The sequence below is a fragment of the Scyliorhinus canicula genome, chromosome 19 (assembly GCF_902713615.1).
Source record: "Scyliorhinus canicula chromosome 19, sScyCan1.1, whole genome shotgun sequence".
NCBI classification, from domain to species: Eukaryota; Metazoa; Chordata; class Chondrichthyes; order Carcharhiniformes; family Scyliorhinidae; genus Scyliorhinus; species Scyliorhinus canicula.
In genome coordinates this window covers 7,566,595-7,580,171 of record NC_052164.1, presented here as the reverse complement: position 1 = coordinate 7,580,171, position 13,577 = coordinate 7,566,595, and the positions used below count along the sequence as shown (strand labels likewise).

General features: G+C 46.6%; 1 protein-coding gene across 1 annotated transcript in view; it reads left to right on the top strand.

Annotated features, from left to right (window-relative positions):
- The window catches only part of LOC119954452 (SRC kinase signaling inhibitor 1-like), a 645,297-nt gene extending 632,152 nt beyond the window's left edge, over positions 1-13,145 (top strand). The window contains 1 exon segment of the mRNA XM_038779671.1: positions 8,059-13,145. Coding sequence (XP_038635599.1) covers positions 8,059-8,061 — 3 coding nt within the window. The 3' untranslated portion in view covers positions 8,062-13,145.
- Positions 13,146-13,577: the final 432 nt, after the last annotated feature.

Here is a 13,577-nt window from a genome sequence, read left to right as displayed (position 1 = left end):
AAGCAAATGACTGCGGACGCTGGAATCTGTAACAAAACCAAAAAATGCTGGAGGATCTCAGCTGGTCTGACAGCCTCTGTGGAGAGAGAAGGGAGCTGAGAGTCATCCAGACTGGAAACGTTAGCTCCCTTCTCTCTCCACAGATGCTGTCAGACCTGCTGGGATCCTCCAGTATTGTCTGTGTCTGTGTCTGAGCCGGGAGAGAAACTGGGGATGGGGTGAAATTGGTCAATGCCAGTGTGAGTGTGTGGAGAGACAGGAACTGTGCAGAGCTTTACATCGATGGGAATGAAATAGAAAATTGGGGTTACAGGGTGGTGGGGGGGGGGGGGGGGGGGTGTTAATCAGACGAGGAGGGTCATTCGGGTCAGAGGGGTCAATTGGGTGAGGGGTCAGTCAAACCACTCATCCACTTGGGAGCCAATTTTTGCAACATGGTCATAAAATAGGTCAGTCCTCAGACAGATCGGTGTCAACTACTCGAGTCTAAATACCAGAAAGCGTGTGTTTGAGAGCGTGTTTACACAGATATACATGGCAGTGTGTGTGTGAGAGCGTGTTTACACAGATATACATGGCGGTGTGTGTGTGAGAGCGTGTTTACACAGATATACATGGCGGTGTGTGTGTGAGAGTGTGTTTACACAGATATACATGACATTGTGTGTGAGAGCGTGTTTACACAGATATACATGACATTGTGTGTGAGAGCGTGTTTACACAGATATACATGGCAGTGTGTGTGTGAGAGCGTGTTTACACAGATATACATGGCGGTGTGTGTGTGAGAGCGTGTTTACACAGATATACATGGCGGTGTGTGTGTGAGAGTGTGTTTACACAGATATACATGACATTGTGTGTGAGAGCGTGTTTACACAGATATACATGGCAGTGTATGTGTGAGAGCGTGTTTACACAGATATACATGGCGGTGTGTGTGAGAGCATGTTTACATAGATATACATGACTGTGTGTGTGAGAGCGTGTTTACACAGATATACATGACAGTGTGTGTGTGAGAGCGTGTTTACACAGATATACATAGAATCACACAGATTGATGCTGGCCCCTGTGTATCTGCAGGTCAAAGAGGGGGGGTGAGTTAGTGAGTGACTGAGAGAGATAGTGAGTGAGGGAGGGAGTAAGTGAGTGGTCTGTGCAGGTGGGAGCAATCAGCACCCACTGTCCCCTCCTGTAACACAAGCAGAGTAACTCGCACAGGAACACTTGCAGACAGAACAGCAGTTATTGGAAACAAGCAACGAGTTTAAAGATGAAAGTGGCACAAACAAGTTGGTAGAGCAGGGCTCTGCAGAGGAATATTGAGCAGGTGGAGACTGTCAATGAACTGTCAGTTTACAGGAAAATCACTTGTTTTTTGGGCCGTCTCTGGGACAATTAATAAAACTCACTCCCAGTCAGTATCCCAAATGGAACTGTTAATCTCCACCTTTCCCTGTACTCAGTGATGCAGAAGTCAGGAGTCAGTGGTATTGTGATGGTTGGCACAGTGGTTAGCACTGCTGTATCACAGCACCAGGGACCAGGTTTGATTCCAGCCTTGGAGTTTGCACTTTCTCCCCGTGTCTGCGTGGGTTTGCCCCCACTATCCAAAGATGTTCAGGTTAGGTAGGGTTATGAGGTCAGGGTGGGGGAGTGAGCCTAAGTAGGGTCGGTGCAAACTCGATGGATCAAACGGCCTCCTTCTGCACTGTAAGGGATTCTATAGATTGTCACTGGATTAGTAATCCAGACGGCCAGGCTAATGCTGTGGGGACCCGGTTCAAATCCCACCATGCCAGATACAAAGCTAATCTTTGTTGACAACTTGTCATCGATTGTTAAAAATCCATTTAGTTCACCAAAGTTTTTTAGGGCAGGAAATCTGCCGCCCTTGCCCGGTCTGGCTGACATGTGACCCCAGACCCACAGGTTGTGGTGGTTGGAGGTCAATCATCTCAGTTCCAGGACATCACTGCAGGAATCCCTCAGGACAAATTGCCAATTAATTCATAAAATAACCAAAGAAAAGAGAGAAGATTTTTTTTAAAATGCAGTTCCGATCTAGAATCTGCAGCTTTGGCAATGAAAGCATATTCAATGGAATTTTAATTAAATACTTTTTTTTTCTTTTTTTAAAAGACATTTAGAGTACCCAATTCATTTTTCCCCAATTAAGGGGCAATTTAGCGTGGCCAATCCACCTACTCTGCACATCTTTGGGTTGTGGGGGCGAAACCCACGCAGACACGGGGAGAATGTGCAAACTCCACACGGACAGCGACCCAGAGCCGGGTTCGAACCTGGGACCTCGGTGCCGTGAGGCAGCAGTGCTAACCCACTGTGCCACCGTGCTGCCCTCTTAATTAAATATTCAAAGACAAAAGGCATTTGCAGGGCCTTGGGGAAAGTGTGGGACTATTTGAATAGCTCTACCAAAGGGCCAGCACAGGTACGGTGGACCGAATGGTCTCCTTCTGTTTCTCTATGGTTGTCTTAAATCTGTCCTGCCGTTGTAGATTGATCTTGCCATGAGATGGCAGCACAGCACTTGACAGCCATTTTGTGGTAAGCATGGAGTGTTTGCAAGCAGTCAATGGGATTTCAGATATTGATACATCTTTAATAGTTTCCTTTCCCTGCCCAGACTTCCACTTTCCCTTTAACACTGACATTTAATTTGCAAAGTTCTGGGGATGACATGAACACTGAATAAACTCGTACTGATGTGACTGTAACTCACCAACTAATACTCCTTTTCCATAGAATCCCTACAATGCAGAAGGAGGCTATTCGGCCCATCGAGTCTGTAATGACCCTCCGAAAGAGCACCCTACCTCGGCCCACTCCCCTGCCCTATCCCCGTAACCCTGTAACCCCACCTAACCTTTTGAACACTAAGGGGCAATTTATCATGGCCAATCCATCTAACCTGCACATCTTCGAACTGTGGGAGGAAACCGGAGCACCCGGAGGAAACCCACGCAGACACGGGGAGAACGGGCTTCCGGTGGCGGCCAGGGTGTGAATGGTGGCACACAGGGCAGCTTCTGCTAGAAGGCGTAAGAAAGAGTTTTTACTCAAAGTTGGGTGCAACCTCGACGTAAAAGTTTAACTGAAAGTCGGAGAAGAATTAACCTTGTGAGTGGCATGTCTGCTGGTTACCAAACCCGGTACAAGGTGAAGGATCTGGCCAAGGAGTTGGCAGCAGCCTGTGGAAGGATGGCTGAGGGGGAAGTCGCAAAGTCCAGATGGAACAACTGATGGCCTTCATCCAAAAAGAGTGCGTTAGCTGAGAAAGGAGATGCAGGTGAATCGCTTGAAGGCCTTTGAAGGGGCGATGGCGCCCTGAAGGGCTCGATGGAGAGGGTGTAAAAATGTCTTCAAGCTCAGGGATTGCAGATCTGAGAGATTAAGTGGGTGATCTCTGAACAGTGCTAGAGTGGAGCCACTGTAGGCAGAGGTGCGGCTCTTAGGAGACATTGAGAGCAAAGGTGGAGGAGCAGGAAAACAGTTTGAGGAGGCAGAACCTGCGAATAATGGGCCTGCCTGAAGGAGTGGAAGGTGCGAGGGCCACGAGGTTTCGAGGATGCTGGTGGTGGAGGGGATGCTGGACAAGGCCGCTGAGCTGGATAGAGCGCACAGGTCTCTGAGGCAGAAGCCAAGAGCTGGGGAGCAGCCGCGGGCGGCGATCGGGAGACTCCACAAGTCTATGGAGAAAGAGAAGATTTTGCAGTGGGCCAGGGAGAAGCAGAACTCCCTGAGAGGGGAATAAGGTCGGAATATACCGGGATATTGGAGCTGAATTGGAAAAATGGCGAGCGGGGGTTCAACAGGGCCAAGGCGATGTTATATCGATGGCAGATCAGGTTTGGGGTGCTCTACCCGGCAAAACTATGGGTAATTTACGAAGGTGGCAATATTATTTTGAGACCCCAGAAGCGACCAATGACTTTATCAAGGAGCACAAACTAGGGGAGGATTGAATAATTTTAGGAGATAAAGGTGTTGGCACTTTGGAATAATGGAGGATACGGGTGGAATGGGTGTTGGAGGGAGGGGGTAGGGGTAGCAGGGGGTGAAATGTTTGTAAGGGATGGCTGTCTCCCCCCCCCCACCCCGGTGGTTGGGTATTTTTCTTTTTGTTTGTTTCTGGGGGAGGTGACCTGTGGTTCGAGATAAGGCTTTGTTTGGGTGGGGGAGGGAGGGGTCATCGAGGAGCCTTCTTCACAGAACAGAGAGGTGGGGGTGGGGGGGGGGGCGTTCAGTCGGAGGAGCCTTTGGGCAAGAGTTGCCACACTAGCAGGTATTGCTGGTGAACGGACGTGAGGTGGGGAAGAAGGCCGAGGCGGGCATAAGGGGTGGGGGTAGGGAGGGAGACGCGAAACGGCGAGGTTGGAGAAGAAATATGGTCAGGGACCGAGAAAGAGGCCATCTTGGATGGGCCAGGTACAGGGTGAAACTAAGGGGGGTAGAACCAAAATGGGAGGATGGCGGATGGTAGAGAGGAATGGAGGCGTAAGCCTCCTGAATAGACCTTTGAAGAGATCTCGGGTCTTTGCGCACCTCAGGAGTTGAAAAGTCTTTCTGCAGGAGATGCACCTCCGCGTGAAGGACCAGGGCAGGCTGAAGAAGGGATGTGTGGATAAGGTTTTCTACTCTGGGTTTGATTCAAATTCGCAGGGGTGGCAATTTTAATGAGCAAGAAAACGGGGCTTGTGATCGCCAAGGAAGTGAGGGACCCGGGTGGGAGATATGTGATGGTGAATGGGGTATTAGAGGGGACGCCAGTGATGTTGGTGAATGTATATGCACCGAATTGGGGCGATGTAGGTTTTATGAGGGGGTTGCTGGCAGCGATCCCGGATTTGGCCACGCACCAGTTGATTATCATTGTTTCCGAGAGCCGATAGGTCAAGCCCCAGGTCAATGTGCAGAATAGGAGCTGGGTGGGTTTATGGCAAAGATGGGTACGGTGGACCCGTGCCACTTCAAGAACCCAGAGGGAAGGGAGTAATCCTTTATCCCACATGTGTTTAGGGTGTATTCAAGAATTGACTTTTTTGTGGTGAGCCGGGAGGTTTTGGTTGTGGTGGAGGGGACAGAATACGCGGGGATAGTAATCTCGGACCATGCGTTTCATTGCCCGGAGATTCGGTTTAGATCGGGATGGGAGCAGAGGCCGGGATGGAGGTTCGATTCGGGGTTGTTGGCAGATAGAGGGTTTTACGATAAAGTGTGGGCTGTGATTAAAGGTTATGTAGTCCGGAGGGGAGGAGATTATCTTGTTCACGGCACATGCGGATAGGGAAAGGAGGGAGGAATATGAATGGCTAATGAACAAGATGGTGGAGGTAGATAGGGAATTCTATTAGGGCGCCCACCATGGAGGGATTAGCGAGGAGAAAAAAATTGCAGGGGCAATTCAATAGGTTGACGTCGGGGAGGGCGATAGGACAGCTGCGTAGAACAAGGGGGTGCAATACCAACGCAGGGAGAAGGCGAGTCCAATGTTAGCACATCAGCTACAAAGGCAGGCCGGGGAAATATTGAAGATGGGGACTGGGACAGGGGATGTGATGTCGGAGCCAGGGAAGATAAACGAGTTGTTTAGGGATTACAATAAGGAGCTGTACAGGGCGGACCCAGGGAGTGAAGAGGGGGACATGGGACAGTTTGTGGACAGAGTTTTGTTACCTGGCGGAATTCTATAAGGAGATCACAACGGACCTGGCACCACATCTCTTGGGGGCATTTAATGAGGCATCGGAGAAGGGGGAGCTGCCAGAGACGATGACGCAGGCAGCAATCACATTGATACCAAAGAAGAGGAAAGATCCATTGGAATGTGGGTTGTTTAGGTCCAAATCGCTGTTAAATACGGATATGAAAGTGCTGCTAAGCTGGCCCATGGAAGGTTGGAAGGATGGAAGGATGTTTTTCGGGGATTGTTACGGAGGAAGACCGGTTTTGTAAAGGGCAGGAAACGTTCTAGTAATATAAAGTGAGTGTTAAACGTGATCATGACCCCGTCGCGAGTCCAGGAGGTAATGGTGTCCATGGACCCGGAGTGGCGGTACCTGTTTGAGGTACTGGGAAGGTTCGGGTTTGGGCCAAAATTTGTGGCGTGGACGCGCCTGTTATACGTGGCACCGAAGGCGCGTGTGCGAACCAACAACATGGGTTCAGGGAAGTTTGAACTGCACAGGGAACAAGGCAGGGGTGCCCGCTGTTGCGCTGTTGTTTGTGCTGGCTATAGAGCCTCTGGCAGTGGCTTGTAGGGGATTACGAGGGGATAAAGGGAGCATTGGGTGTCGCTATACGCGGACAACCTACAATTGTATGTTTCGGACCCGCTGGAGGGCATGGAGAGGATCATGGGCCTGTTGGGGAAGTTTGGGACGTTCTCAGGGTATAAGCTAAATGTAGGGAAAAGTGAAGTGTTCCAGGTGAACGAGTTGGGCCAGCGAGCCAATCCAGGGGGGATGCCATTGCAGGTGGCCAGAGACAGGTTTAGATACCTGGGAATTCAGGTAGGGAGGGAATAAGCGATGCTACATAAATGGGCTGCACGGTAGCACAGTGGTTAGCACTGTTGTTTCATTGCGCCAGGGTCCCAGATTCGATTCACGGCTTGAGTCACTGTCTTTGCGGAGTCTGCACGTTCTCCCCATGTCTGCGTGGGTTTCCTCCGGGTGCTCCGGTTTCCTCCCACAAGTCCCAAAAGATGTGCTGTTAGGTAATTTGGACGTTCTGAATTCCCCCTCCGTGTACCCGAACAGGGGCCGGAATGTGGCGACTAGGGGCTTTTCACAGTAACTTCATTGCCGTGGTAATGTAAGCCTACTTGTGACAATAATAAAGATTATTGTCACTACCTCCCTCAGAATCTTGCCCATCAGATACAAATTCTCCACATTCCCGAGGTGAGTATTTGTCCCATTCTGTTATGGCTCTGGTTGATGTTGCGAGAGGCCTTGGAGGGGGGGGGGAAGGAGGATTTGTTTTGGGAATACCCCACCCCAAGAAGCTCTTCAATCGTAGCAGCACCACTAGGTACAGTGGCCACGACTGGTACTGCAACCAAGTGGGAGCAGCGATGATGAAGAAGGCCTCAGAGCCCAGGTCAGTGGGTTCTGGCTCATTGGGGCCAGTCAGCAGGCGCTGCTGAGGTTTGGGGGTTGCTTGGTGAAGGTAAGGGGCTTGTCAATTAGGGGAGCCCCCGTCTCCCCAACCCCCCCCCCCCCCCTGGGGTGGTCTCGCCCTGTGACGCAGCACACACAGGTCACTGGGCAGGCAGGCCACTCGTCAAACCCCCAATCCTTCCACATCTCCGACTCCTGCACGTTTTGTGAGGCCTGTAACATCCTGACCCTGGAGCATGATGAACAGTTTTGATAGTATCTAAGGAAAGATATAATTGCCTCAGAGACGCCACAGCAAACGTTCACTGGTTTGGTTCCTGGGGTGAGGGGATTGTTTGATGACGCGAGTTTGAGTACATTGAGGCTATATGGTCCAGAATTTCGAGGAGTAAGAGGTGATCTCATTGAAACATACAAGATTCCGAAGGGGCTCGACAGGGCAGACTGTTTCCGCTGGCTGGCGTTTCCAGAACTCTTGGGCACAGTCTCAGGGTGAGGAGTTAATTGTTCAGGACAGAGGTGAGGAAACATTTCTTCACTCAGAGAGGTTTGGATCCTCAGTATGTTTATGGCTGGGGTAGCCGGATTTTGGGGTCTCTCAGAAAATCGAGGAATATGGGGAGTGGGTGGGAAAATGGAATTGAAACAGATCAGTCAGGGTGGTATTGAATGGTGGGGCAGGGATGGATGGTCCATTCCTTCTCTGTATTGTATGTCCTCTTGGTCCCTGTTCAATTGCTGTCTTCAGTCAATTATTTGTTACGTATCATTGTTGGCTCTAATATGAAGAGTATTCCATGTATGAAGATTCTAATGTTAATTTCTTGTCTCTTTCCTTCCTTTCCTCGCTACTTCTGCTTTGCTTTGCTGTATTTTTGTTGTGTTTTTGGACGTTCTCTGCCTGGCCCAGTAAGCCCAGTGCACACCCCTTCGGTCATTGCGTTCTGTAATAACGATGGGACTTTGCTGTTGTCATGGCCAAAGGTATGGCAAGCTTTGCCTCTCTGACCAGACTGCCTCCTGAAATCTGTGTTGAGACTTGTGGAGGTCCTCAGACTGCTGATGGGGGGTAATAAAAGGAGTTTCTTCTTCCGTGATGCTGCTGCTAAGGACTTTGTCCTGCCTCCAGATCCTGGTATAGATCCCATTCCTGCTTCAGCCTATTGTCCCGAGACTTTCCCAACCTCTGTTGAAAGCCTGTCATTATCCAGAACTGGATAGTGTTCCTGGCGAATCGCCAGCCTCCCTGCTCGTTGCTTGCTTTCAAACCTGTAGCCAGTACAGTGCACAGTCATTGACTATAGTGAAACCTTCCCATCATTGTCCCCGCTCCCTTCCATTCCAAAATATCTCGCTTTGCTTCTTCTGCTGCTGCCCTTTATGCTGAATCGCTGCGGCTCTTGGAGTCTTTAAAGAGCTTCCATTTCACCGGCTTCAAGCAACACGACCTTCTCTGCAGTCACACACCCCCCCCCCCCCCCTTTTCCAATTCTCCCTCTCCCATTCCCTCCTCTCCCACACCCACACCAGTCAAGGGGACTGCGAGAAGAGGATGATTGATTCACGGAGAATGTGCACCGTGGGCTCCAACGCTTCTGCCATCAATCACCATCTGCTAATCAGTCACCTGCTTTGATCCAGAATGCTAACTGGTCTCAGAGCTGTAGTGTGTTAGTTTGTATAGTGGAAACAGCACAAGTGATTTAGATATATCAAAGTAGAATAGATGTAAAAATGATGAAATATTTTGTAAAAAAAATGAAAACTGATAAAAACTCAACTCATTGTGTTCCTCTCTTTCTAAACTTAGACTCTAAATAACCTTTTACACTTTACTGGGTATTTAAGGTCTATGACCTTTATTGCACTGGGGTCAGCATTGAGAGACCATTTCCGCTGTGTTCCACTGTGTAATAAATGGGTATTGCATTGCGAACCAGCTCTAGTGGATGATCTTAACCGTATGGAAAATCATCTGCTTCAACTTCCCATTGCTTCTCAGAATGTCAGACTATTTACAACATGAAACACATGGAGGTGCAGACCTTCCCTTCAGATATGCAACCTCTGGTGTTGACGCACCTTAGTTTTAATGCATCACAGACAAGTTAAAGGTATCAGCATTGTAACCACAAGAATAAGCTGCAATGAGCCTGGCCCATCTCCAACCCTTCGTCTCAATTTGCATTCTAGATTTTAATGGTGGCTCTTAGTTACTTAATACTTAGGTAATGATTTAAAAAAAGCTTTATTTTCTAAATTAATGATGAGCACAATATCATAATATGATCTTGACTGATCAAACTCAGCCCTGCTATGTAGAGTGTAAAAGTGTTTATGTGAGGCTTTCCTTTATCAGTCAGTTTCTCCTTTTCTCTCACTCTTCCATGCTTTTGCTGTCTTTTACCCATTCCTTCTCCCTTGTCGTGTCTCTCATTTTTTTCTCGTGCTTCCTTCCCACTCATTCTCTCTGCTCACTTTCTCTCTCCCAATTACTCAGTTGGTGTGACACAGTACAGCTCTGAAACAGTTTGTATCTGATCTGATAATACTAGCCCACAATAAGGTCCAGTCCTGCTCAGTGGTTGCACTTGTAGAGTGGGTGAAACACCATGAAGTAGATAACTTTACCTTAAAATAAGAAAAATTAAATAAATTCCACCAGGAACAATATTTATGAAAGCACAGGATATGAAAAATAGAGAATATGAAGAATGATTTATTTCTGTTGAATCAATATCTAGAACTGCAGAGTATATATATATATATATATCACTGGCAAACTCAATGTATTCACTTATTCTTTTTGTATATTGTCTTAAATAGTTTTTGTACAAAGAATAGTATTCACAAAGCAATTACTTGCAATTGCAGGAAGTTTCTTTACATTTTAAGTGAAGTCTTTTAACACTTTGTATTAAGTTTATGTGAATTGTATCTGAATCCTTTTGTGAAGAATTGTTGATGTTTGAATGTGACACACAAAAAGAATTTGGTTCTGAAGTACCACAACTATTCAATACGTTGAATAACCACCTCATAGTTGAGCCCTCTCACAGCCTTAATAAAAACTCACAGGGACCAGCTTTCTCTTGATGTGGGGACTGAGCTCTGATTCCTCAGTCATTCCATTTGAAACCCTTCCTCTGGGAGATGGGAAAGATTGTTCTATAAAAACACAATCTGGCACCGGATGAATGAGGGCAGTTATTCGAGTCCTGGTATTTGCTTTGCTTTTGGTGAAAAGTCTTCAGTCTATACTTCATGAGGTGAAGAATTAATTGAAGGTATCGATAGGGAGCTTCTTTCCAAAATTTGTTGACCTGCTTTAAATTGTGAATATTCCAGTAGAAACCAACAGTCAGTCATACCACCCACTGTCCCTGTGAACAGTAATAACTAGATCCTGCTGATGAAGGACAAACATTTCCCCCTCATTTTCTAAATGGGAATTAATGTAAAAAATGTCTTGCTACTCATCGTGTTTCAATACCGTTCAGAATGTGTTCAGCCTTAGAAGCATAGAATCCCTACAGTGCAGAACGCCATTCGGCCCATCACATCTGCACCGACCCTCTGAAAAAGCACCCTCCCTATGCCCAACCTATCATCACCCTTTCCCCTTAACCCCACCGAACCTCCACATTAAGGGGCAATTTATCAAGGCCAAACCAAACACTGTGTGAAAAAGACACACAAACCAAGGAGAAATTGAAATAGGGTGCGATGGAACGGCCATGCTGTGCCTGAAAAGCAGTGCGCCCTGGCGCAATATGGCCAATAGAAACCAGGAGACCTTGACCCCGGAATCTACCCTGCTCACAACACCTCGCAAGCTCGTAAGATGTTCACCTTTTGGCAAATCTGCATATTAGAGCGAGACAGCTAGTCTCACTCTAATGTGCAGTTGCCTGAGGCATTGGGATCTATCCCCTTTGCCTCGGAGATCTCGGGCAAGCGACGTTCAGTATTGGTCTCCACAAATGGGGATGAGGTGGTACGGCACGTGGGGGTCTCCCAGGGAATCAGAGGCCTGAATGCCCTTTGAGCAGGGTGATATCCTGCCACTCCACCTCGGTGTCAGCCTGGCACTGCCAGGATCATTTGTTGCACAACGGTGATTGGGCTGTGGGGCCCGACACCCTGGACCCCTCATAGTGAGTTGGGGGCTTGGGGGGATGTGTCGAGAGCTCCAGAGATCGGGTCGCCATTCGATCTCTCGCTAACTAAGGAGCTCCAGCAGCGATGTCCCTCAATGCTGAATATGGAGCTATATGTGGCCTCAGCCACGCATTCCCCACTGAAGCCCCCATCTAACCTGACTGACGTTTAATAGCATTGTGTTTCCCAGCATTGCGAGAACTGGGTAACACGCGGCTAACGTGCTCGCTTTGGGACTTTGCTCCCATTTAGTTAAATTGCGCCCAAAGTTTCTCCACCTTACAAAGTGACACAATATCCCGGGGAAGAATGAAGCATCTATATTCTTAATGTACTTTGATCAGAAAATTTACGTGATATATGACATACAGATTCTAAAATGTTCGCAGTAAGCTAGATTTTCGTGTTTCTGGAGAAATGATAGAAATTGGCTGGGGTATAGGGGATGAATACTTTCATTTTCTATAGTTTGCATTATTGATGTTCCAATGTTGAGCCGCCCAGTCTTTTTGGGGGTGGTGACCTGAGAAATCAGCTTCCTAAGACCAATGCAAAAAGGAAACCTTGTTATGGGGAGGGACAGACCGTGAGGAAATTTCCATGCATATAACACTCCCTCCTCCCACATAATTTAACAACACCAGAAACATCTATATGTCTTTCCTGATGAAGGTTACCATTGCTTTATTTCATCGTTATCCTTCCTCTGGAGATTTTCCCTTTCTATCCAGGGTATTCATAAGTCCTTTTGGTCAATGTTTTATTTCTTGGCTCAAGAAGCTCCAGACCAGCGAACCAGTGGAGTCTGAATTACAGACTGAATTGAGTCACATTGTATAGAGCCTCACAACACCAAACTGAGGATATTTAATTTCGTAGTTGGGTGTAAACCTGAATAAAGTATTCCATTTCCCAGCACTGACATTTCGATGGGCACAAAACATTCACCCTTCCAATCCCCCCAAGAAAATATTTAATATCTCAAAAACTGAGAACTGTTAACATTTTACTCAAAATGATTGAGGTAATCATAAATGCAGTCAGTCGGTATGGTATCTTTCAGCATTCTCACAATGAACATCATTCACCTCATTTCTCACGTAAACAAAAAAAATGCAAATCATAACACACTTACAACATCAGAGAACTTTACAACCAATAACTGCAAGAGCAAACATCACTTTCATATTTGTTGTTTAAAATGAATTATTTTTGGTTTAAAGCAGAATGTGATGGAAATGTCTGTTCTGGATTTTGATCTTTTACAATTAGATTAAAAGGCAATGATTGGTTCGAGATGTATCAAATATGTGTGTGTTTAGAAGAAAACATTAAAAATAAGTTCTATTGAAGGAAAATGTAAAAGTGAAAAAATACAAAATGCCTTTAAGCATTTTTTTTTTACCTAAATGTGACATTTTTCATAGTCTCCTGAAGAATGTGTCAGTAATCATATCAAACATGAACTTCATTTTATTCCTGCTTTTAAATAATAAAGCATTCTAATTATGCATGTATATGCTAAGAAATTGCACGATGCATCTAGATTAGTGTCTGTACGTGAATCTTAATATAAAAAATTTGTGAAAATCTGGATACAATAGGAACATTTTTTGTTTAGACTGTGTATTTCTTTACTGATGCATGGGGCTTTACTGTTTGCTCAGTAAGAGCAGTGATTTAGTCATTGTATTGAACATATCTACAGAGTTTTTGTAAACTGGGATCTTCCATTGTAGAGTAGTGAGATGTGTACTGAAAGTCGATGCCATGACAATCTGTAATTAATGTGGTTTCTGTGAAGAGATGAAATAAAGGGATTGCATTTTTGTAAAAGTATTTTGAATTCCTTCATTGCCTTGTGTGCTTTGATTCCGACGCTGTTACAAAGCAGTTTACATATCCTTTGGTTCTCACCTTGGTCCTCACTTCCACAGCCTGCATTACCCTGTATATTATGGGGTGGATTTTGTGGGTGCGTTTATTCTCCATTGAAAGTGTTTCTCCTTTGTCACTGCTGCTTAAATGCTGAGTATTTATGGAAGTCAAAATCCTAGTTAATTGAGTGGGAGGATGCCAGGTGTGGACTCCACTACCTCCTGCCCTGGTTGGCTCCTGGATGGCCGCCTTGCCCCATCGCTAATTGAGGCCCTCAAATTGAAAATGATTTTAATTGAAGGTGAAGGGTCTCATTCCATTGTTTTCGATACTTAATAAAATCGATTCCCTAACCGGTTATCCCATGTGAGGAGGAATGAATTGACTCCC